Genomic DNA, 23,129 nt, shown 5'->3' on the forward strand with positions numbered 1-23,129 from the left:
CATGTTAGCCAAAAAAAAAGAGAGCTAGTGATCAAATACATTCAAAGAGCCCTCATGAAACGCCAAATAGTCAAAGCCTCCAGTATGTAAAAAGTGGAACAAACAACCGATCAAATCGAGAACACACATAAGAGATGGCTAAAAAGGGGCAAAAAAAGACACAAAAAGTAGCATTAAAACAGTGTTCAGATCAAAGTCCGCCAGAAGAATGCAAAAAAGAATAACAAAGACTTTTGTTGGGACGCCAAATGTTCGCCGGCTTGCGCCATGGGCGGCGCATATGCCTTGAAAAGCAGAGCTTGAACGCGACAATGACGCGGGTTGAATGTACAATCAAGAAACGAAGGGGTATCGAGCGTGTACTCCCAAAGCAATGGGGTGATTTCAGATAAAAACGAATCTGGGTGTATTGTTGTCGGAAAAAAGGCTTCTGGGAAGTAAGCCTGGCGCTTGAACGCTTGGACGGAATTTAGAAGAGATTGACGAGGTGTTCTCTAAACGCGGGATTGATGGGCAATTGCGATTCGGACAAAGATGGTGCCAGTCGGCGTTGGATGGAGGGTCGTGCTGGTCGTAGCCCGGGGGATGGTTTGTTCTCTGACACCGAAGGAGTGGTCTTGTATTCAGGAATACTCAGGGCGGGGTTGATAGGTAATATAGATTCGGATAGAGATGGCATCGGGCGGGAGTGAATAGGTGGTCGTGCTGGTCGTAATCCGGGGTGTGGTTTATCCTCCGAGGCCGGGAGAATGGTATGGGGTCCAGGGATTCTCAGAGCAGGGTTGATGGGCAATCGAGATTCAGACAGGAATGATACCAGTCGCTCAGAAACGATTCTAGGTTGAGCGAAGTGTATTCCAGAATTCCGATCGGATAGCGAGGCCGGGGGGAAGGATTTGCGCTTCGATATACCTATTGCTGGATTGATTGGCAGCCGAGACTCCGAAAGAGGGATTTCCAGCCCATGAGGAGCAATCATGGCCTGCTTAGGATGTAGTATCGAAGACTCTGGGGTCGCTGACTTGGTAGAGACAAGTAAGGGGACGGGGCGAGCCACGGCTGGGTTGATTGGGAGTTGAGAATCGGCAAGCAGGAATGCCAATTGATTATGAGAAGGGTTGGACTGAGCGGAGCTGTCCTCACTTTGGCGAATGCTGCTAACATCCGGAGGAAACGACTTGCGCTTGGAGAGAGCTGGATTGATAGGCAAAGCTGAGAGAAAAAGGGATGCTGATGATTCAGGAAGCTCATGTGTTCGCACAAGAGGCGCATTCTTTATATCGGTGGGAGTCGATTGGGGTTCCTCATCATGGATGAAACCAAGCCCATTAGATAGTGGCTCGCTCGCCGCTGTAGCATTGGAAGAGTGGTACGAAGACTCTAGAGGAATGGGCCGAATCGCTTCTCCATCGTTGGCAGGGGTAATTGGCACCCACCGGTCGATTCCTCTGATTCGGTGTGTGATTCCCAGAGTTGTGGCTGGGGCTCCGTTTCCATTGGACCAAAGCCGTGACCAACTGTATTTTCCCACGCAGATGGTACAGCGGTTTGTATTTGATGATCAGTTGGCAATTCCGAAGCTGGTTCCCGGAATGAAGAGTGGGAATCTTCATTCCAACACCCGCCGTCCAGACCATTGGATTCATGGTGGTTGAGAGTGGACGCGGATGAATGTCGAGATGGAAAAGCGACTCCGTCATTGGAATCAGCTAGTGTGACGGTCGATCTTTTGCCCTGGCCAGGGTGGTCGTGGAATAGGGGCGGAGAAAGATCGATATCCTGCTCACTCGAATACTTCAATGGGGAGACAGGGGTGAATAGATTGGGATTGGGTGTGGTTCTCGTGCGCTGGGGATCGACAAGATTGCTTTTGGGAAGGTGGGACATTGCCGAGGTGGCGCATGGAAATCGGTGGTCTGGTCGAGGAAATAGATGTGTGGGAAAGAACGAGAGTAGTTCTTTGGCGGATATTCTGTGTCGAGGCATTGGGCTCAGACAGATATCGACTATTCGTCGATAGTAATCTGGCACGTCCACATCAAAGCCAAGGAATAATGGACGAGGTTGTCGCTCAGGCTCATCTTCTTGCATTGCCAATGCCCACAAGGTCATGCCGAGTTGGTAGAGGTCTGTCTTGACGCCAATGTACATCGAGATCCGTTGGTTGCTCTCAATTTTCTGAGCAATCTCGGGGGGTTCCCATCCAACAGGGCAGCCCCTGCGATTTATGTCGATAATAAAGGCCTTATCCTCCGCGTCCACCACAATATTTGACAGAGTGAAATCGCCTTGGACGTAGCCGGACTCGTGAATCTCGCATAAACCCTGGACAATTTCTTTGGCCCACCGCTCCCGCCTAGCAAAGGCAATGCGACCACGCTGATCGTACAGGATGTCGACCAGGGCACCTCGTTCAGCGTAGCTAATGAGGAGCCCCTTGACCTTCTGGTGGTGTTCATCCACCACAATGCCTCCCACTTGAATCACATTGGGCGAACCGACCAGGGCGTGAAGAGCATTGATCTCATAAAGAAATTCATCGACGGTGTCGGGGCCAGGAATTTCCTTCTTGATAAAATTATGTCCACCCTGTTGTACTTTATAAACAAAACCGGAAAGATGCGCATCGAAGTGGAGGTGGGTTTCTGGAATGCATCGAGCGCCTGCGAGATGGCCGATGCTGGAAATGGGAGGGTAGGGAATGATTTCGTTTACGTCCTCCGTGACGTGAACGTGGAGACGGCCATCGCTAGTTTCAACCTTCAGATTCGTCACAGTATCGTAGAACTGGATGTCAGCAAGGGAATCACGGAGTGACTCGTAAATCCGAACGCTTTTGTCCCGCTGATATCGGAGTCCCTTCAGATCAGCTTCCAGTGAATCGGGCTCTGCCCCACGGTAATCGCACGAAATTGTCACTCGTCGCCATTGGTAGGGATTTTCGACGTAGGTGATAAAGAACTTCTCCCTTTCTGAACGATCCCGAAAGTGCATACTCAGATTGAGGATCCATCGGTTATCCAGATCCATATCGATTGTGTCTGGCGCCGGCGCCTCCACCTCAGGGGGATCGGTTGTCAGGTCTCCTTCCCAGTCGGCATAGAGACTGGTATCTTCATTTGGTTCCTCTGTTTCGACGAGCTCGAGGGGTTCGAGGGGTTCGGGAGATGCAAAGGGATCGAAATCGTCCGGGGATTCGTCAACCATGGTAGTAGGTGTCGGGCCGAGCCACTGAACCTCTGGTGCGGACAGTCGTGGGCCCGTTGGTGGTAGTGGAGACTGAGATCGGGCGTTCGAGGGGCTACTCCGGTCGGCGGACTGGGCGCGACGCTGTTCATGTTCGGGTGCTAGACGGTCTGGACGTTCGGGAATCGATCGTTTGAAAGGTGTCGATCGGGGTAGACCAACCCCTACGCGGCGAGACAGTCGACGGGTCAAGTTGTCCTGTCTGGAGCGCGGGTTGCTATCCACCGAGGCAGCGCGGTTGTGGTTGTTGTTATTGTGGTTGTTGTGGGGGGAGGAAGAGTCATTGTCGGAAGAATCTCGATCGTCGCGGCCCAGCCATCTTCGCAGACCTAATTTATGCCACATGCTCTGCTTCTTCGACACTTTTGCTTCGGGGACTAGACCCAGCCGCGTCGGGCTACAGTTGTTGTTGGCAAGAGAGATGGCCATACGGCACCACCTGTTGCTGTTGCTGCTGCTGATTCTGTCGTCCAAGTAAAGACTCGAACACCCTGGTGGAAACTCCGCTGGCCATAAGAATTGAGCCAAAATTCGAGGGGCTCCTAGTGGCGGAAATGAGAATTAAAAAAAAAAAAAGATTTGGCGTAGCCTGTGACAACCCACAGAGCTTTCTTTCTGATCCCCAAAGCTCCCTGTGAGTCACTTTGGTAGATTTGGGACGTGTCCCCCTTGAAATTTCAAGACTCCCCTGTCAATTCAACGAGGGATAGAGACTTCCGTTGAGGTCCGGGCAAGGTCAAGGGCAAGGTCAAGATTCAAACGTGTCACACAACGTCGGGCTGCAATAGGCGCGGTGGCTGGGAGGGCTGGTCCGTGACAATATGAGCATGGGGAAAGGCGGTGCAGACGAGAGAAGTCGGTCAGAGAACTCGGTCAAGGATCTCTGACTGCTCTCGAAAGCATCCAACACTGGCAGAGATTCAATTCGCAGCAGGCAATAAATGTTGCTGGTGGGATGAGATAGTGCGTTGATCCACTGCAAGGCCTGATGTCTCACAGCGCTCCGGAGCAAAAGGACTCTGCAGGGGATCAATCAGAAGAGCCAGCAGGAGGCAAGCCAAAAAATATAAAAGAGTCAAGGGAGAAAATCGGTAAAAATAAAATAGAAAAGGAAAAAAACAAGAACAAGGATATGATTCATCCAACGCGCGCACAGATAAAAAATATAAAATAAAATCCAAAGCCAACAGAATGCGTTGCGGCCTGACAACTCATGCCTGATTGGGAGGCTCAACGAAGATCGGCTGGGCAACAATATAAAGTACTAGTAGTATACTACATGAAATTGGTAGAAGGATCTAGAACTATTTACTACCAGTAGTCTACTCTGTAGTATACTATAGAGTAGCATATACTAGTATTATACCTCTTTGTTACATGGACTACCTCGGACTCATAGTGGGTGGATCTATCTGCTCTTTCGGGACAAGAGAGCACACATGCAAACGGAACTTGAAACTTGAGCAGCACTGCTTCGGCAACTCATGAGAGTGGAGTGAAATTTTGGACTTGGGGGCTCAATGCTAATCAAAACACGCGTCTACCCGCAACTCCAGTCCATGCATTCCATGGAATGATAAGACGCCATATACATCCCATAACGGTCAAAATAAAACAAACAAACAAAGAAGACATAATAAGAACCTGTACAGAAATAATTCACACATATGTACCGGAGGAGGAAATCCTCGACATCCATAAAGACATTTCACTCATCACCCTCGTGCTCGGCCTTCTTGCCCTCCGGCTTGGTCAGTGCCTTCTGCCAGATCTGGCGAGCACCCTCATGATCCAAGTCGGAGAAGAGAATGTCAAAGACCTGGGAGTACCAAGAAACGGGGTGGCCCTCAATACCATCCTTGATGTTCTATACAAGAATATTATTAGTTTGATATTCCGGAGATGATAGACCGAGTGGGTGATTGGGTGATTCAAAACTTACCGCAGGCAACTCCAACCAGTCAGACAAGTTGTCCGCAGGGAAGATAATCTTGCTAGCACCAGCCCGGCGAGCAGCAACAGTTTTCTCTCGCAGTCCACCAATGCGCATCACCTTGCCGGTCACCGTCAACTCTCCAGTCATGGCCACGGTCGGGTCGAGGGAGTGGTTCAGGGCGAGAGAAAGGAGCGAGCTGGCCATTGTGATACCAGCCGAGGGACCTGTAGATCATTAATTAGCATGTTGCGGGGGAAAGCCGGAGAGTTACGAGTAAACATACCATCCTTGGGAACAGCCCCTTCAGGGCAGTGAAGATGAACCTTGGCCTTCTCGAAGAATTCGTTCTCGGGGAATTGCTTAACCATGAGGGATTTGGCAAACGAGTAAGCGATGTGTGTCGACTCCTTCATAACATTTTGCAAGTTTCCGGTAATATCAAGTCCCGGCCGGGACCGGTGGTTCAGAACACTTTCTAGGATACACTCAACATAGAGCGCCGCTCCGCCCATGCTGGTCCATGCGAGACCCATGGTGACACCAGGAGGGAACTGGTCGTACAGGCGATCGGCAGTGAATACCGGAGGTCCAACATAGTCCTTCAAGGATTCTTTGCCAATATCGAGTGTTACTTCGTCGGGAACCTTAAGGCCCCGGCGAGGAGTTTCAGTAGTAGACTTCTCGGGTTCGATCGGCGCTTGGGCAGGGTCAGAGGACTCATGTTCCTTGTCTTCTGCTTGGGCAACCTTGCCTTCCTCAGTGAGGGCATCCTCCTCGGGGAGAGCCTCCTCGCCCAGGTCCTGAATAATCTTGAATGCTGCCTTGCGGTAGACCTTCTCAATTTGCTTCTTCAGGTTGCGAACACCACTCTCCCGGCAGTATGATTTGATTAACTCCTCAATAGCCTCTTCCTGAAGGTTGACGTTGACATTGTCCAAACCAGTGAGTTCCTTGGCGGCTGGCGCAAGGTAGCGCTTAGCAATCGCCATCTTTTCGTCTGCAACATAACCGGAAAGCTCAATGAGCTCCATTCGATCCAGCAATGGCCGAGGAATGGTGTCAGTGAGGTTGGCTGTGCAGACGAAAAGGACCTTAGATAGGTCCACTGGGACATCCATGTAGTGATCCAAGAAGGAGGAGTTTTGTTCAGGGTCAAGCAGTTCCAGCAAGGCAGAAGAAGGGTCGCCTTGGTGGCCACGGCCAATCTTGTCAATTTCATCAATGAGAATCAGGGGGGTTCTCGGTTTGACACTTCTTCAGCGCTTGAATGATGCGGCCAGGAAGAGCACCGACATAGGTACGTCGGTGACCCTTGATCTCGGCAACATCTGTCAAACCACCCACGGAGAAGCGGTAATATTGTCGGTTCAGGGCACGGGCAATAGACTTGCCAATACTAGTCTTTCCAACACCCGGGGGACCAACGAAGCAGAGAATCTTTCCTTCCACGGTTCCGCGCAGTTTGCCGACAGCAATGAATTCAAGGATTCGGTCCTTCACATCCTTCAAACCATAGTGATCCTCGTCCAAAACAGTCACTGCATTCTTAATTCCAAAGTTCTCAACGCTCTTCTGGCCCCAGGGGATCTGAGTCAGCCAGTCCAAGTAGTTGCGAGTAACGTTGAACTCCGATGCAGCAGGTTCAAGGTGGGCCAATTTGTTGAGTTCCTCCTCGAAGACCTTCTTAACGGCCTCAGGCATGGCCAGCTTCTCTGCCTTCTCCTTGAACTTCTCTACTAGCTTCTCCTTGCCATCTGACTCAATACCAAGTTCACGTTTGATTCCCTTCATTTGCTCCATGAGCCAATACTCACGTTGGCGCTTTTGGATCTTAGCCTCAACGTCTTTGGTGATCTTAGACTGTAGCTGAGCGTTCATCAACTCCTTCTTCAGAACAACGAGTGCCTTTGGAAGACGTTCTTCAACGTCCATGGTCTCGAGGACTTCTTGCATCTCCTTGAGCTCACCCGCTGAAACCGCGGCAGCAAAATCTGCGAGTTTAGCGGGCTCGTCACTCAAGTTTCCAGGAAACTGGTCGGTGTAGAAGGCTGAGATCTGGTCGCGGAACAAAGGGTTCAAGGTGGCAATCTCCTTGCACACATTCACGATCTCACTGGTGACTGCGCGAATAATCGGGCTCTTCTTATCAAATGGCTCCTCCGCAAGATTCTCGACGTTAACAAGACTGACGGGGTACTTCCGGAGGAAAGAAGTGGGCTCGTAGTGATACTTGGGCGAATTTTCCGGGGCCCCTTCCTCAAAACTAGCCACAACATCGCCCTTCTTCTCAGTTTCATTCTCCGGTGTTTCGCTTTCTTTCTTCGGAGTTGTAGGTGGGAGCAATTCTGAGATTTTGATACGTCGATGGGGATATAGCACAGCCGTCACACCAGAAGCCTCTCCACGGAGTGGATACGCTGCAGTAATCTGGGCAAACACACCGGTCTCATAAACGTCATCCATGTTCTCAATAACATCGCCATCCGCATTATCATCCTTGAACAAAAAGGCACCCACATAAGGTTGACCGCGCTTCATCATATCTTGAATAGCAGCGGCAACGTTCGGGTCTCGGATAGTGATTGCCTTGTAAAAACCGGGGAACAAGGGACGCTTGGCAATTGGAATCGCCATAACTTGAGGGTATACATCTGGAACCGCGGGTTTCTGTAGAGCCTTGTCTCCAGAGCCCTTCTTTCCTTTCTTTCCACCGTCGTCATTTCCAGAACCACCACCGCTTGCAGAACTGGGCTTAGAGTCTGCCTGGCCGCTGGTCGGGGAATGGGAGATGGAGATTTGTTCGCATCACCCTTGCCATCCGATGCATTGGCTTCCTTCTTAGCATCTTCCTCTAACCCACGTTGTTCCTTGTCATTGGCCGTTCGGTCCTTTTTCCGTGCGGAACCTGTCTGGTCTGTCGACTTCTTCCGTGACTCAGGGCTTTTATCGGCATCCTTAGCATCCCGAGATTCCTTATTCGGCTCATCCTCCGTTTTCTGGTCGAGATCGTCCTTAGGGTCGTTTGATGGAGGCTTCTCTCTCCGGACAATTGAGCTTGAGGAGAACGTGCGGGGAGCGGAGAGAGGAGATCGGCCAGCCCGGTTCAAGAATGGCGATGACCGGAGAGTCGCATTGTTCCTTGGGATGGAGAGAATCGTTCGACGGAGCAAAGGACGAGGTGTTTGGTGGAGCGCAGCTCTCCAGGGGAGGGTCTGGCCGCGGAGCATTCTATTCGAATCTCTGGCGGGGAACGGTCGGTGGTGTGGCGGATACGGATGGGGAGGGGGGTAAGGTACAAAGGATTAGCTCGAACTACCCGTCGCCGAGCTTCCAGGGGATATGAGGGGGTAAGGAGGAGGAGGAGTGTGAGGTGGAAAAGAGCTGGTGGTCCGTCTTCGGAGCTCGGTCCCAGGCTGCTCGTGCTTGGCTCACCTCGTCGGCGACGGTAGAACCATTGTCCGATGCTTCCGCCTTCCATTTTCGACCTCGGGGAAGCTTCTGGCAGCCCTAAAGATCTTATCTTGATGAGCCCACGCGACCCATTTGACCACCCGGGAACCCGGCCTGCAGAGTCCTTTTTGATAGGACAACTCTCCTAGAGGCTAGGTCTTGTCTTTTTTAGACTGTTCTCCCTACTGGTAGAACAAGCCAACCCAATTCCTCGTTGAATTTTGGTAGCACAACACAGTCAACCAGTGGATTACTATTCATCTGAGTGAAACTGAATGAAGCTTGTTTGTCGTTTTATCATATTTGGATTCATGATAGGCTCAATCTCATCATTACAATTTTCAACTAAAACTGTCTTGAAATACGTGCTTCGTCATAATTTTCCCATGAGAAGAATACTTCCAGCATACGCCCCGCATTGGACCAGAGAGGGTTACGATTATTCTAAGTGGCCGGTAATTTTCCTATCTAGTAGCAACCTTTGTTGAAATAGTTGTAGAGCCGCTGTTGAAGAGTTATCGCTATTAGCAAGACAAAAACATGCTTTTTCCTTCGAATTACAAGGTAGTAGTTGTTTGAAGACATTAATGAGATCTTCATTTGCCGCAATTCCTTTTGATCCTCTTTCCGCGGAAAACAATAACGAAAATAAAGTGATCAATTAGTACGATATTCATACTCATACTCGAACTTGAAGAGAATGCGTCAAGCCTCTCTCGAGTTGAATCTGACATGTTAAGATATAGTTCTAGGTATGGAAGCTAGTTCTGCCGCAAATAGCCGAATGAAGATCTAGAACAATAGGCTACGTTTTTTGTAAAGGTGAATGATGTTCTATAGAACCGAAATAATATTTCACAAATTGTCAGACCATTTAATAGCATCTAGTCTTTTCCAACATAAGTAGATACTCTTTTCCAGATGGCAATTGTCAAGCTATTCCCATCTGTAATCCTATACTTCCATACTTCCCCGGCACTTCGGTTATTACATCATCTCCTCATCAGGAATAGCGCATCCACGTGATTCAAATCTTCTCCGACGAGAAGCTTCTTCGCGACCACCGAGCAACAATTGTAAAGGTCATTGGCGTCAATCAGGTTTTGCCGTTCACCCTCTCATCTTCGCTCCTTGTCCACTCGTTTACAAACATTCATATCGCCGAAAAACAGTCGCGACGACAATCATCCAACCACTTCCCGGGTATTACTATCCATGAACCCATCCGCGGCATTCCCCAAGGCCGCGGGTCTCTTCGCGCGCCTCCTGCGGGCACCATCACAATGCTCGAAGCAGAAAACGACACCTACTCTCTGCTCGGCCGGTCAGAAGCGTGGTTATAATGTCGCGGCATCCCCATCGCCTGCCAGACGCCTCCGGGAGGGAGTCTACACCCCAAAATCTTCAAATGTTTTCTCCGTTCGGGTAAGTGGCCTTTGCGATCTCAATAGGCATCCTATACCTGCCAATTTTTTTGGTTAGAAATCTAATCGGTTACAGACCTTCCACTCTACCGCGCCACTCTCGATCGCCGACCCCTACAAAACCCTCGGCGTGGACAAGACGGCCTCTGCCGGCGACATCAAAAAGGCCTACTATGGCATGGCCAAGAAATACCATCCCGATACCAACAAGGAAGCAGACGCGAAGGACAAATTTGCCGCGGCCCAATCAGCCTACGAATTGCTGTCTGACGCTAAGAAGCGAGAGAATTACGATCGATTCGGTTCCGCGGCTTTTGATCAAAACGGCGGCTTCGACCCAAGTGGAGGCAATCCCTTCGCTGGAGCAGGTGGTTTCCATGGATTTGGTGGGGGCTTCGGAGGCGGTGGATTTGGAGGTGGATTTGCACAGGATATCAATTTCGAGGATCTCTTCGGTGCCTTTACTGGAGGCGCTCGTCGCGGCCCTCGTGGTCGCCGCAACCCGTTCCAGGAGCAGATTCTTGTGGGCGAGGACATTGAAGTACAAAGCAACATTTCTTTTATGGATGCGGCGAAGGGCACATCCAAAGAAATTCCCGTCACGCCTCTTACCCAGTGTGGAACCTGTTCCGGCGATGGTCTGAAGTCTGGTGCGAAACGATCCCAGTGCCGCCAGTGCAATGGTACCGGAACCCGAGTTCATATCATGCAAGGTGGTTTCCAAGTTGCGGCAACCTGTGATTCCTGTGGGGGTGTCGGTATGACCGTTCCTCGGGGTTCTGAGTGCGGTACCTGCAATGGAAACGGTGTTATAAGGGAACGAAAGACCATCAAGGTTGATATTCCTGCTGGTGTGGACAATGGTATGCGAATGAGGGTTACCGGAGAAGGTGATGCTCCTCCTACTGGAGCCGCCGCGGCTGCTGGAGCTCGCACCCAACGTGGTGATCTCTATGTTACCATTCGTGTTGCTCCCGACCACCGCTTCAGCCGTTCTGGTGATGACATTCTCTATACCGCCTCTCTTCCGCTCACCACCGCACTGCTTGGTGGTGAAGTCACCATTCCTACTCTCGACAAGGAGGTTAAGGTCAGGGTCGCTACTGGTACCGGTACCGGCGATCGAATCACTTTGACGGGAATGGGTATGAAGAAGATCGGTAGCAGTCGCATGCGCGTCCAGCCTACTGGTGATTTGAAGGTAGAATTCAAGGTTGCTATGCCCAAATACCTGAGCGGCAACCAGCGAACCATTCTCGAGGTTCTTGCGGATGAGATGGACGACAAAACGGCTCGACGGACCATGAACTTCAGCAAAGACAGGTAAGTTTCCAGCAGTTTTGAATACCGAGCTTGATCACAATGCTAACATCTGGACCAACCCTCCGTCGACTAGCGGATCTACCGAAGAATCATCGAAGAATGAAGGGTTCCTGAAGTCTGTCTGGCATAAGCTGACGGAGAAGAACTCTGACGCTTCGAAGACCGAGCCCAAGGGCGCAAAGGATGCAAAGGATGCGAGAGACGCCAAAGAGGGCGACAAGAAAGAATCCGGCAAGGACGACTCAAAGAAATCGAGCTGAGCTAATGTAAATGTTCCATGTACTTCTATCTACCTTCATCTTGGGTTGTATTTACTTTCAATGTCATAGCGCCGGCGAGCTCGGGGGAGGCCTTGTTCTGCTTGGAGGATGGGGCAGACGCCTTGTATTATTATTACTTTGTGTTAGGTTATCACCAAGCTCTCTACTCCTTAGTATTAGAATTAGAATATAGACACTGCTAAAAGGATACCATAACCCCTTTTGGAGGGTAGTCTAGAATAGCTTGTTAGATCATGATCGCTTTGAGATCTATGGATAAATTAAATCAGGCCAGCCTTTCGTAGAAACAATGATTGGCATATTCTTCTAATATGCACTAGTACAGATTTCCTAGCTCTCATTCCATTCCACCTGTGCCTATCGGGGCTGGGCAGTGATCTGGCTGGGCCCTGTGGTTGGCGCCCCCCCCGACTCACCCGTCACGGTCATCACATCCCACCTGTCACCTTCCACCGCGCGCCGGCTTCCACCCCTCCTCCTTTTCTCCCTTGTCCTTGTTCACTTGTCCTTGTCCCCCCTCTCTGCGCGCAGTTGAATTTGATTGCTGCCTTTAATCACCGTGAAGCCGACGTCATTGACCCAGCGATTAGCGACCATCAGGCGCCGACCTTCCGCCTTCCCTTTACCCCACACAGCCATCCGATCCCCTCAAGGCACCGTTGAATCAACAGCCTCCCCCCTGGTTCCTATACACTCTCAGCTATCGCTAGTGGATGGGAGCAGCTGGCTCCTGACAACCATTCCGCTACCATGGTTCAGTCACCTATGCTCTCGTGTCCGCTGAAGCAGACCAACGAGATCGATTGGATCCAGCCCCTCAAGGATTACATCCGACAGACTTACGGCGAGGACCCCGAGCGTTACGCGCAAGAATGTAACACCCTCAACCGACTTCGCCAGGATATGAGAGGAGCTGGAAAGGACAGTGCTACAGGTCGTGATCTGCTTTATCGATACTATGGCCAACTAGAGCTCTTGGATCTTCGGTTCCCCGTCGATGAGAACCATATCAAGATCTCCTTCACATGGTACGATCTGGACTATTTAGCCTTTCTTCCAACTATGATTCATTGCTTACCCACTGTTTGAACTCCTTCTAGGTACGATGCCTTCACCCATAAGCCTACTTCACAGTATTCCCTGGCCTACGAGAAAGCTTCCATCATCTTCAATATCTCCGCCGTACTCTCTTGCCATGCCGCCGATCAGAATCGCGCCGAGGATACTGGGCTCAAGACGGCATATCACTCCTTCCAGGCATCAGCTGGAATGTTTACCTATATCAACGAGAACTTCCTTCATGCACCCTCGACCGATCTGAACAGGGATACCGTCAAGACCCTCATCCATATTACACTGGCTCAGGCCCAAGAAGTGTTCCTCGAGAAGCAAATAGCGGACGGAAAGAAGCCAGGATTTCTTGCTAAACTAGCCGGTCAGGCTGCCTATCTCTATTCTCAGGCTGCGGAGACATTGCAGGACTTCGTCAGCAAGAATGTCTTTGACAAGGTTTGGTCGGTCGTAGCGCAGGCCAAGACGGCGCATATGGGCTCGGTGGCCTCTTACTTCCAGGCAATTGCAGACAGTGAGAGTGGATCCCATGGTATCGCAATTGCTCGACTTCAGCTTGCCGACAAACAATCTGCTACGGCGATCAGTTGCGCCAAGGGATTCCCCTCGTCCCCTCCGGCAACATCCAACCTCACTGCGGAGTCTGGAAGTACCCTCATGGATCAAATCAAGCATCACCATGCAAACGTTGAGGACCAACTTACCTCCATGACCAAGGACAACGATTTCATCTACCACCAGCCAGTCCCAAGTGAGGCTGGACTCTCGCCAGTCGCCAAGCTGCCGGCTGCGAAGGCAATTCCAGTCAGCGAGCTATACCAAGGACAGGATATCCAGCGAATCATTGGCCCTGATATATTCCAGAAGCTCGTACCCATGGCCATTACAGAGAGTGCTAGTTTGTACGATGAAGAGAAGGCCAAGCTGATTCGAGCTGAAACCGAAAAGGTGGAGACCGCCAATGGCGAGATGGCTGCTAGCCTTGACTATCTGAAATTGCCAGGTAGTCTCAACATCTTGAAAGGCGGCATGGATCAAGAGATGACTGTGGATGAAGAGTTCCGCCGCTGGTGCTCAGAGCTTGGTGGACATAAACCATTCAATAAGGCCCTCGATGACCTGCAGGATCGGAAAGCAGAGGTTCAAGCCGCGCTGGATGGTTGTTCCAAACAGCTCGATTTAGAAGAGAGCGTTTGTGAGAAGATGCGATCCAAGTACGGGGGTGATTGGAGCCAGCAACCCAGTGGCCGTCTCAACACTACACTCCGAGGAGATGTTCGCGCTTACCGGGATACGATCAGCGAAGCTAGTGCCAGTGACACCCAGCTTTCGGCTACATTCCGGCAGTACGAGAGTGACTTTGATCAGATGCGATCCGCTGGAGAGACAGACGAGGCCGACGTGCTTTTCCAACGGGCCATGATCAAGGCTGGTTCGAAGCACGGCAAAGGCAAAAATGGCGTGTCCAGTCCTGCCGAGGGTAGTCTCCTGGATGATGTGAACATCGAGGGCGGCATGTCTGTATCGGACCAAATCAACAAAGTTGAGGAGATCTTGAAGAAGCTCAATCTTGTTAAGCGAGAACGCTCCCAAGTACTGAAGGATCTAAAAGAGAAGGTAAGTAGCATATTGACATTTCACTTGGATTTTGTGTCATAAACGACGCTAATAAACCCCTTAGGTTCACACTGACGACATCTCCAATGTGTTGATTTTGAATAAGAAGTCAATTGCCGGCCAGGAGACCCAACTTTTCGAAGCAGAGCTCGAGAAATTCCGCCCGCATCAAAATCGTCTCCTGCAGGCCAACCACAAACAATCGTCGCTGATGAAGGAATTGACAAAAATCTACGCCGATTTGCTCCAAGACAAGCGAGTCCAGTCCGAGCAGTCAAAATATGAGGGCATTACTCGGCAACGGAATTCGGTCATGGCGCGATACAAGAAGATCTATGAGGCTTACAATGGCCTTTCGTCCGGAATTGTCCAGGCACGGACTTTCTACAAGGAAATGGGCGAGAATGCCGATAGCCTGCGCAAGAACGTCGAGACCTTTATCAGCAACCGCCGGTCCGAGGGTGCACAGCTCTTGAGCCAGATTGAGCGAGACAAGGCAAGCGGCGTTTCGGAGCAGGAGGATCGTGAGCGGGAGAAGCTTCGACAGCTGATGGAACGTCTTTCTACGGAGCCCAAATCGTCGACCTCACCTTCCACTGGATCTGCTGCAGCTCCCCCGGCTCCCTCTAAGATCAAGTCGCCTCCACCGCCAGTCCATGCTCCTTCATATTCAGCAACTGGTCCGTCTCCCCAGATGTCCCCACGCTATCCGCCCACCATGCCCGGGGCACCTCCGTCTGGTGTTCCTCTCTCGCATTCACCGGCACCTTACGGTCAATACATGGGCGCCAATCCTGGGTACATGCCTGGTCAGCCATTCCAACAGGGAGCTGCCGCCCCTCTCTCAGAAGGATATAACCCCATGGCATACCCGTACCAGACACCTGTCTCGCCGCCTCCGAACCAACAATACTTCTCTCAAACTCCTACCCCATACAGTGGCTACACCAGCGCCAGCCCAGCTCCTTCTGCCGCTGTAGCCGCCCCCCAACAGCATTACATGGCTCCCCAGGGCTACATTCCCCCTCCACCTCCTCCTCGTCCACAGCAACCCAGCTACCCTCCTTCGGCCGGCGGAGTCTACCCATCCGGGCCTGGCGGCTACTCGCAGGCTCGGCCATACGGTCACCAAAAGGCACCTTCCCAGTCTCAGCCGCCATCTGCATCGAATGACCCATGGGCAGGACTGAATGCGTGGAAATGAGGCACCACAGGGGAAAATGGGAATGGCAATTTGGAGGGGAGAGGGCATATATCTCGGCGTTAGCTTTGCTATGATATGATATCACTCGTGTTTGATTTTTGTCTTCAGCCTGCGACGCATCATCTTTCCTCGTTAGAGGAAAGCTATTGCGGCCGCGGGTGGATGTTTACTCTTCTACTCGTTTTTAGCTTGAGGCAGCCCCTGTGCTGTTATGTACATGACAAATGCGAATACAAAATAGTCATCAGTATATCGTGATTCTATGGTAGAAATATCCCCTGAAGTTACGTGGGAACTCATTTATCATGAGGATCCAGGCTGCGTCGAAAAAATATCACAACGCATCTATGCGGCATGCACTCCAATGAGATGCCCCATATGAGGTTAGTTACCAGCCAAGCCACGCAGCCACAGGGATTTGGTTTCGATGTCTTTCCATGCATAATATCCGATTGACCCCACCAGCCCTTTTGGCCGGGAGACGTACTTAAACCTGCTACCCAACAAGCGTATCCTCTATAGCATTCTTCATGGAAGTAACTTGAGGATCATCTATACACAGCTTTACAATTGACGACATAGGACAAAATGAAACGCGTTGAATGTCTCCAACCATCTTCCCAGGTACCTAGTCAAGAGGCTAGTGCTTGGCATCTCCCAGCAGAAATAGAATCGGATATCACAACCTAGCTGCAATCTGTCAAGCCAAGCATCAACAACGTGCTCCTTTGGAAACAGGTGTGGAACGAGAGGTGGAATATGTGGAAAGTTCGGACGAGCAAATGGATGGCGATGAACAGCCCTCGACGAGCATTGCCGCTTCTTTGACGGAGGAGGGTACGAAGTCGGTCAAGATGCGATTTCTAGATCGGCTGGCTGAGATACTCTGTTACAAAAAGGATGCACACTATGTAACTTGTACAGCTATGCAAGAGACCGATGACGAGGTAAATATTTTAGCATTGAGGAATGATAGATGGGAAGGGAAGGACATCAAGCTCCTAGAGGAAGTAGCGAGGCTAGAACTAGTTGCGAACAGAGGTATACGTGGAATTTTTATTTGCGGGTATCAATCCATCCCCTCTTCAAGTTGAAGTCTAATCTAGCATCAATACCAGAATCCCTTGACATGGAGTCTTTACCGGGCCTCCAAGCACTCCTCAGCGAATACTATACTCCACGCCTTAGATATCATGCGTCACAGCTCCTCGGTTTGGTAGTAAAAAAGAAGGAAATGTACAAGTTGATCGCACTTTTGAAGAAATTTTCCTCAGGAAGGGTCTCTTCCACAACCTTGGTTACCATTGTCGACGATATTTGCTATAACACAACTTTTTACTCTGAACTCAATCAACTCTTAACGTAAAAGCAGGTCAAATGAATAACACGTGAGCTGGGCTTTCTTTGTCGCCCTAAATACGCCTATGCCACCTTTTTGGAAGCAACGCGCGAGATCCAAGGTTTCCAGAGAGTGAATATCACGCTCGTCCCCGGAGCCAAGGCGAAGCAAGTTCCACCGAACAAATCGTTGTGCCCCCAATTGCGAACCAAAGCAGACCAAACAATTTTGAAGTTGCTGGGAAAGAAAAAATGGATCCATGCTGAAATGGGAATGGAAATGGGAATGGTTACCCATCTTATTAGCAAGGACAGTGTAGCTCAAACTTTCCCATATCTCGGTATTAGCAAAAAGACATGTTTTATGTGTGGTCACATTCTGCAGAGTTTGGCTCTCTTTCAAACGCGCAGCAATCATGGCAAGGTTTATTCCCAATGGACCTTACCAAGCTCTCTTCTTATTCCATCCTTATATCAAGGCAAACTAGATCCTGCGATTCAGAACCTCCGTGATGTGCTGCGGCATGAGTGTGCTGGGGGTGATGACCAACATATCGATGCGGTCAAGGAGTCAACTATTCAACTCCAGTAGCTCCAAGGACAGTGACAAGGTCATAAAAGGAAACACTCCGAGGTGACACCAAAAGCTCCAACGGCAAGGATAACCGTTCCCTTAACTCTCTTCGTGTAACTCTGAACTTGCTGTGTGGTCACTCATGTGTGGCATCCAATTTTCACCCCACAGTTGTTAAAGGTGAGCATTCGAAGGAAGAGAAGGAGAAGCACCAAATCATGCCATGGAGCGAATCAAATTACCATGACAAACACACTCAATCGACAATCCTTTCGTGGATTAACAACAATCAAACCAAAAAACTCGACATCCCATCAATCACTCATCACTCACCCGCCTCTCACTGTGGAGTTCACGAATCGGCGAGATCCACAGATGGCGGGGTGAGAGGAGGGGGGATGGAATTCGATCTATCGATTTCTCGATTTCGAGGCGGGCTGGCATTCCCACCTCAACGTTTGTTCATTTTCTTCCGGATTTCATCCATACGCAATCCTTGGCTTCTCGCCTCCCTAATACCACTAGTTCTCGGTATATCGAGCTTCTTAGTGGCCATGATTGAGCCTCGGTCGGTGCAGCCATGCTATACTACTATTTGTCCCCCTTGTTGAAGGCAACACTGCCATCGAATACGCCCCCGACGCAGCAGCAGCAGCAGACTCATGACAACCGTCATCACATTGAAGCCGGCTATTCCACCGTGGCAGTATGATCTCATGCAAAAATGCGGTGCAAGGCCATGCCCCTTTCGAATTGAAAGGCAGACAGACTTCTCCCCCGACACAACCTGCAAAACCGACTTAGATTCAAGTATCTCCAGCGATTGAAATGCTTCTCGATACACGACTAGACGAATAAAACGACAAACTACATACAGTAATACAGCATCTACGAATCGACCACGACCGAAAAGACCCTAACATACAACCTATACAAGTGCAAAGAAGAAGAGAACGAGAAACGAAACGAAACGAAACGAATACGAACAGGGGGAATATCAACCAGACAAAATCGACAAAACGACAAAACGACAAAAGCAAACGACAACAATCCAATCCAACAATTTTACTTCACCAACCACAGCCACCACTCAAACAGCCCCAACCCCAACACTACCACCAACCCCAGGACCCTTCTGCTGACCCCTCAACCTCTCCTCCCTCCTCCGACTATAAGGCGCACAATACGGTTCATCCGAAGACCCAATACTAGCCCTAACCCCATCCTGCGAAGCATGATAAGCCGGACTCGACGGCGCAGGCGCAAGCTGCATAGCCTTGAACTGGGCGTCGGAGATAATACGCCGTCCGTACAGATATCGCATTAACTCGAAATCGGCCCGGCTTCCTGCTAGTGTTTGGCCGGTGCGGTAGTGTGCGGCTACGTGGTTGAGGAGTCTGGGCCAGGCTGTGCTTGTGCTTTGGTGTTGGTTGGGGCTGAGATCTATCTCATGATCGATTCGGGTGTAGGGTCCGTCGGGGCGGACGTCGGTTCCTGAGTCGACGCGGCGGATTGAGGTTCGGGCGGGAGGAGAGGGGAGATGAGGGTGTTTCTTTTTTATGCTCGGCCTCATCCTCCGACACTTCTTGCTCCTCCTCCTCCTCCTCATCGTCTAGACCTGAGACCGGCGAAGAGAGAGGATTCGGATCACCGTCCACGAACTTTGTATTTGGGCAGAGGGGGCACCGTGCCGTTTGAGGGGGTGGATGTGTGCGGAAGTGACTCAGAACGTGGGTGGTCCAGTTATTCTCGTCGTCGAAGGACTCGTGGCAGTCAAGCGTATGGAAGAGACAAGTATAGATGCGGGGATCCGGAATCTCTGCATCTCCGCCGTGACCTGCTGCGTGCCCTAGTCCATTTCCCTCGACATTTATATCTGCATCTCTGTCCTCGTTATGGGTGGCAGGCAACGACGGTACGGCGGAAGATATGGATGGCGCAGCGATACTCCACGACGAAGATGAATGCGACCCCGATGTCACAGACCGTGCTGCTCTAGTACCACCGCGAGACCCCGCTGGCCCTGATAGATTCGACGTGACTGTCACGGCCACCCTCTCTCTGTCGATACTCTGGCGCTGTCGTTGATGTTGATGTTGCTGCTGACGCTGACGATGCCGTGACTGCGGTTCCCTTCCTACCGGGCCTCCGAAGTCATCTTCTCGGGCTGAGCCGGTGGCTTCGCTGCTGGCGGTGTTTGTATCGAACGATGAGATCGACGAGGAGTCGCCGCTAGTCAAGGCTGGGATGGAGGGGGAGAAAGACGGCATGCCGGAGCGGAGACGTCGAGGCGGGTCTTTTTTCCCTTTCGTTTCCTTCCTTTTCTCTGCTTTTCTGCTTTATTTGCTTTTTCCTTTCTTCCTTTTTTGTCTTCCTTTCTTCCTCCGCTATTCCGAGTCCCTCCTGCTCCTTCGGCTTTCGCTTATTTCTTTTCTAGCGTTGCTTGTTGTGACGCGGTTGGGTGGTGGGGTGGGGAAGAGAATATGATCTGCTTGAATGTTCTGCCAAAGAGTTGATTAGTCTGTTTCATCAGTCAGACGGACAGGCAAAAAGCAGATACGACGAAGACGTGCTGGGGCTCAAGCGCAGGCTCCGATATACTCCGCACGGCCGATGGGCGCGGGGAAATGCCATCCATCCAACGCAGTTCAGTCGTCAGACACTTCCAGACTCTCTTACAAGACCGTCGTCATAAGTCTAGAACACATCCCACTCTTGGGAAAGGAACAGGTACAGCCATGATAGAGAACAGCGTCGTGCGCAAGATGGGGATAGATGGTGGATGGTGGATGGTGTGATATCAAGACACATCCAAGCAAGGCAGACTGGCAGTCGAGGAAGAGGAAGAAACTGAAAAGAAACCATGATACACATACATATGGAAAAGAAAACAAACTCGTCTATATCCATGGATATTCAACGCTCACTTTCCAATCCAACCCCAACTACGATTGAAAAAACGTGAAAATGATCACCGAAATCCTCTGCAATCGCGTATCTTTGCGAACTTGAAAGTGTCAGCATGCATGACATTTTACATTAGTTGCCGGCCTAGCCCGGGTACAGTGCAGTGCAGTGCCGTGCGGTGCAGGTGGCCAGTGTGTGGCCAGTGCCAGTGGATACTCGTAGTTATCGTACCTCCTCTCGGTATATTATGGTTAAGCGTCAACGGGCCATTGTAAAGAACGAAGTGGGGAATGCAAGTCGACTAGCATTGGACTATCATTTCACAGAGAAGGAAAGAAGGAGGGGGGAAGGGGAAAAGAATAATATGTGTTCTTGAAACATGTAGGGCTTTTTTTTTTCGCGCTAGGAACGTTGGAGGGGGAGCGGGGTGGTCGATGGGGGCTAACGTTTGGGCGGTGCAGTAGTTAACTAAAAAGTAATTGTTGGGCTGAGGTAGTTGGTTCTTGCGTGAAGACTGGGCAGGGTCAATCCTATAGGGTGGACTGGGTCGGGTGGAGAGATGGCATGATTTTGTGATGGGAGGCTTGGTTGTCATAAGTACTGAAGAATTCTTGGACTAGATAGTAGTGGTACTAGTACTAGTACTACTAGTAGTAAATTAATTAATTAACTGCAGTGATTCTAATTGCATGTATGGGACGTTCCGTTGCTGGTTCCGTCCAATGTTCGGCAGTCTCCACTCATGGATATTCGGATGAACCCTAATTGACAAAATGGAGGGGAAGACGGAAGTATACTCAGTTGGAGACAGAGAGAAGATGGAAGAGTAGTTTATAAAGTATTTTTTTTGGTTCTGATTTCCCTCAAGGGTAAGCAAATATTAGAGAGATAGTAAAGATAGTGGTCAAGAATGGAAAAGAGACCACAGGCCTCAGGAGAGGAGAATCGTAAAGGTCAAGTCAGAACGACAAAATTTTGGACTCGGAGAAGAGAAAGAAGCCACAGAAATATCCCGATCCGTCTATTGGTTACAGCGCCTTTCGCAGGAATATGAGAATGAAAATGAAAAAAAAGAACAGGAAAAATAACCGATCCATCCGACACCGTTGATGCCTGCAATCCAGGAAGAAAATGCACAAAGTCTATATCGTTTCGTAGCGCGCATAACGGAGATTTCGAGGAGACGTGAGAGAGAAGAGAAAAAGGGAGTGGTGTTTTGTCTTTTTTTTTTTGGTGGAGGGTTTCCTCTTAGAACCGCTCGGCCAAGTCGTTTCCAGCGACGGAGTTGTTCGTTGACGACGACATGGATGTGAATCCGCTGGCCGGGTTGAGCATGTCCTGCACGGCAACCTTGGGCACCTGCGGCACTGGCAGCTTACGCTGGGTGCCATCGGGTTTTGACATGATGTCGGAGATGGTGGGACCCATATGACCCTGACTGGGGCTATAGTAATTGGGTCCTTCAGGTTGTGGCTCCATGGGGGCCAGAGCGGGAGTATGTTGCAGGGACAGGTGGCGGATTGAAGGCAGGTGAAGCTCGTTGGCACCTAGGGGACGCAGGCGAGGCGAGTGTGCGGGGGTTGCCAGAGGAGTGTGGTCAGGAGTAGGAGAGAGCGAATCGTGAGAAAAGGTTGGGGACGAGGGGGCAGTGGAGTTGGGAGAGTTGGGTCGCGAACGCTTTACGCGGTGTCCGCCATAGTTATCATCGTCCTCGTTAGAGTGCGAACGAGTCATATTTTGCGAGATGGCGTAGGCGGAGAGCGAAGGCAGGCCACGGCCAGTGTGATGGCGCGAGCCGAACATTTGATGACGGTTTCCGGAGTGGTAGCCCAGGTGATCATCCCGTTCGACCTGAGAAGCTGCAGTTGCCAGCAAGTTGATGTCCATTCCAGAGGAGGCACGGTCGTTGTTGCGCGAGTAAGGACCCAAGTTAGAGCGCATTTGGTTCGCGTAGTTGGAGAAGGAGTGAGGGGGAGACACATCCGGAGAGCCAACTTGGGAAACTGGCGCAGAACGGGTGATAGGCTTGCTGGGAGGAGGCATCATGTTTGCTGCGTTGACCATGGCAGCATCTTGACCAGCAGCAGCGGCCGCGGCCGCGGCGAGATGTTGAGCCTTGTTGCTGCGCCGAGAGTTGGGGTTGTTGTGAATGCGCGAATGGCGAGTGAGTTCGTCGGAACGGCTGAAGCGCTTAGTGCAACCGGGGAACTGGCAGGCATGAGGCTTCTCGCCGGTGTGTGTCCGAATGTGACGAGTCTGGTGCTCCAACCGGTGGAAAGCCCGGTCGCAGAGGGGACACTTGTAGGGCCGGGGTAGATCCTGGCGCACCTCCTCATTGGCGGGACGCGTACCCTTCATGAGGGGTGGCAGTAGACTGACGGAAGAAGCCATGGAGGAATCCGAGTCTCCGTGAGGAGAAATGGGAGCAGAAGTCGGAGTGGTTGATTCTTGAGGATTCAGTAGATTGGAGAAACCCACTGAAGAGACGGGGGCGGCATGTGAAATCTGCAGTGGGACGAGACCGGATTTAAAGCCGGGGGTCAAACAGATCTGGAGGAAGTGCCAAAGGCAAATAAAGAAGAAAAAGATTGCCGAGGTGAAGGAAGTAGGCCGGGGAGTCAAGTGCGAGAAGTGTGACTTGGAGCTAAAATCGTCCGGTCGATCAACACCCGAGATGGAGAGGGGTCGATGAGGTCGATCAGGAGGATCAGATGTAAATCCTTATTGTTGTTCCTTTTGATTTATATGGGATTTTTAG

The 23,129-nt window shown here is 50.8% G+C and overlaps 6 protein-coding genes across 6 annotated transcripts; 2 read left to right on the top strand and 4 right to left on the bottom strand.

Annotated features, from left to right (window-relative positions):
- Window positions 1–469: 469 nt before the first annotated feature.
- N7509_001703 (uncharacterized protein) lies at window positions 470–3,675 on the bottom strand (the record flags this gene model as incomplete). Its single annotated transcript, XM_056626340.1, has 2 exons — window positions 470–1,212; window positions 1,437–3,675. The coding sequence occupies 2 exons, from the start codon at window positions 3,673–3,675 to the stop codon at window positions 470–472; spliced, it is 2,982 nt and encodes a 993-aa protein (XP_056492135.1).
- A 1,279-nt stretch (window positions 3,676–4,954) lies between these two features.
- N7509_001704 (ATPase AAA-type core) lies at window positions 4,955–8,409 on the bottom strand (the record flags this gene model as incomplete). Its single annotated transcript, XM_056626341.1, has 5 exons — window positions 4,955–5,113; window positions 5,189–5,406; window positions 5,466–6,368; window positions 6,433–7,941; window positions 7,992–8,409. The coding sequence occupies 5 exons, from the start codon at window positions 8,407–8,409 to the stop codon at window positions 4,955–4,957; spliced, it is 3,207 nt and encodes a 1,068-aa protein (XP_056492136.1).
- A 1,438-nt stretch (window positions 8,410–9,847) lies between these two features.
- On the top strand, window positions 9,848–11,639 carry N7509_001705 (putative mitochondrial DnaJ chaperone (Mdj1); the record flags this gene model as incomplete). Its single annotated transcript, XM_056626342.1, has 3 exons — window positions 9,848–10,057; window positions 10,133–11,379; window positions 11,453–11,639. The coding sequence occupies 3 exons, from the start codon at window positions 9,848–9,850 to the stop codon at window positions 11,637–11,639; spliced, it is 1,644 nt and encodes a 547-aa protein (XP_056492137.1).
- Window positions 11,640–12,410: 771 nt separating this feature from the next.
- bro1 (putative signal transduction protein BroA) lies at window positions 12,411–15,552 on the top strand (the record flags this gene model as incomplete). The annotated part of the gene is made up of 3 exons (XM_056626343.1): window positions 12,411–12,688; window positions 12,761–14,348; window positions 14,413–15,552. The coding sequence occupies 3 exons, from the start codon at window positions 12,411–12,413 to the stop codon at window positions 15,550–15,552; spliced, it is 3,006 nt and encodes a 1,001-aa protein (XP_056492138.1).
- A 3,002-nt stretch (window positions 15,553–18,554) lies between these two features.
- Window positions 18,555–19,734, bottom strand: N7509_001707 (uncharacterized protein; the record flags this gene model as incomplete). Its single annotated transcript, XM_056626344.1, has 2 exons — window positions 18,555–18,900; window positions 19,046–19,734. The coding sequence occupies 2 exons, from the start codon at window positions 19,732–19,734 to the stop codon at window positions 18,555–18,557; spliced, it is 1,035 nt and encodes a 344-aa protein (XP_056492139.1).
- Window positions 19,735–21,619: 1,885 nt separating this feature from the next.
- On the bottom strand, window positions 21,620–22,762 carry N7509_001708 (C2H2-type zinc finger protein; the record flags this gene model as incomplete). Its single annotated transcript, XM_056626345.1, has 1 exon — window positions 21,620–22,762. One exon carries the CDS (start codon window positions 22,760–22,762, stop codon window positions 21,620–21,622), a length of 1,143 nt encoding a protein of 380 aa, XP_056492140.1.
- Between the last annotated feature and the right edge of the window lie 367 nt (window positions 22,763–23,129).

This window comes from Penicillium cosmopolitanum (genome assembly GCF_028827165.1).
Source record: "Penicillium cosmopolitanum strain IBT 29677 chromosome Unknown utg000004l:1.0-4361866.0:1.0-4365735.0, whole genome shotgun sequence".
NCBI classification, from domain to species: domain Eukaryota; kingdom Fungi; phylum Ascomycota; class Eurotiomycetes; order Eurotiales; family Aspergillaceae; genus Penicillium; species Penicillium cosmopolitanum.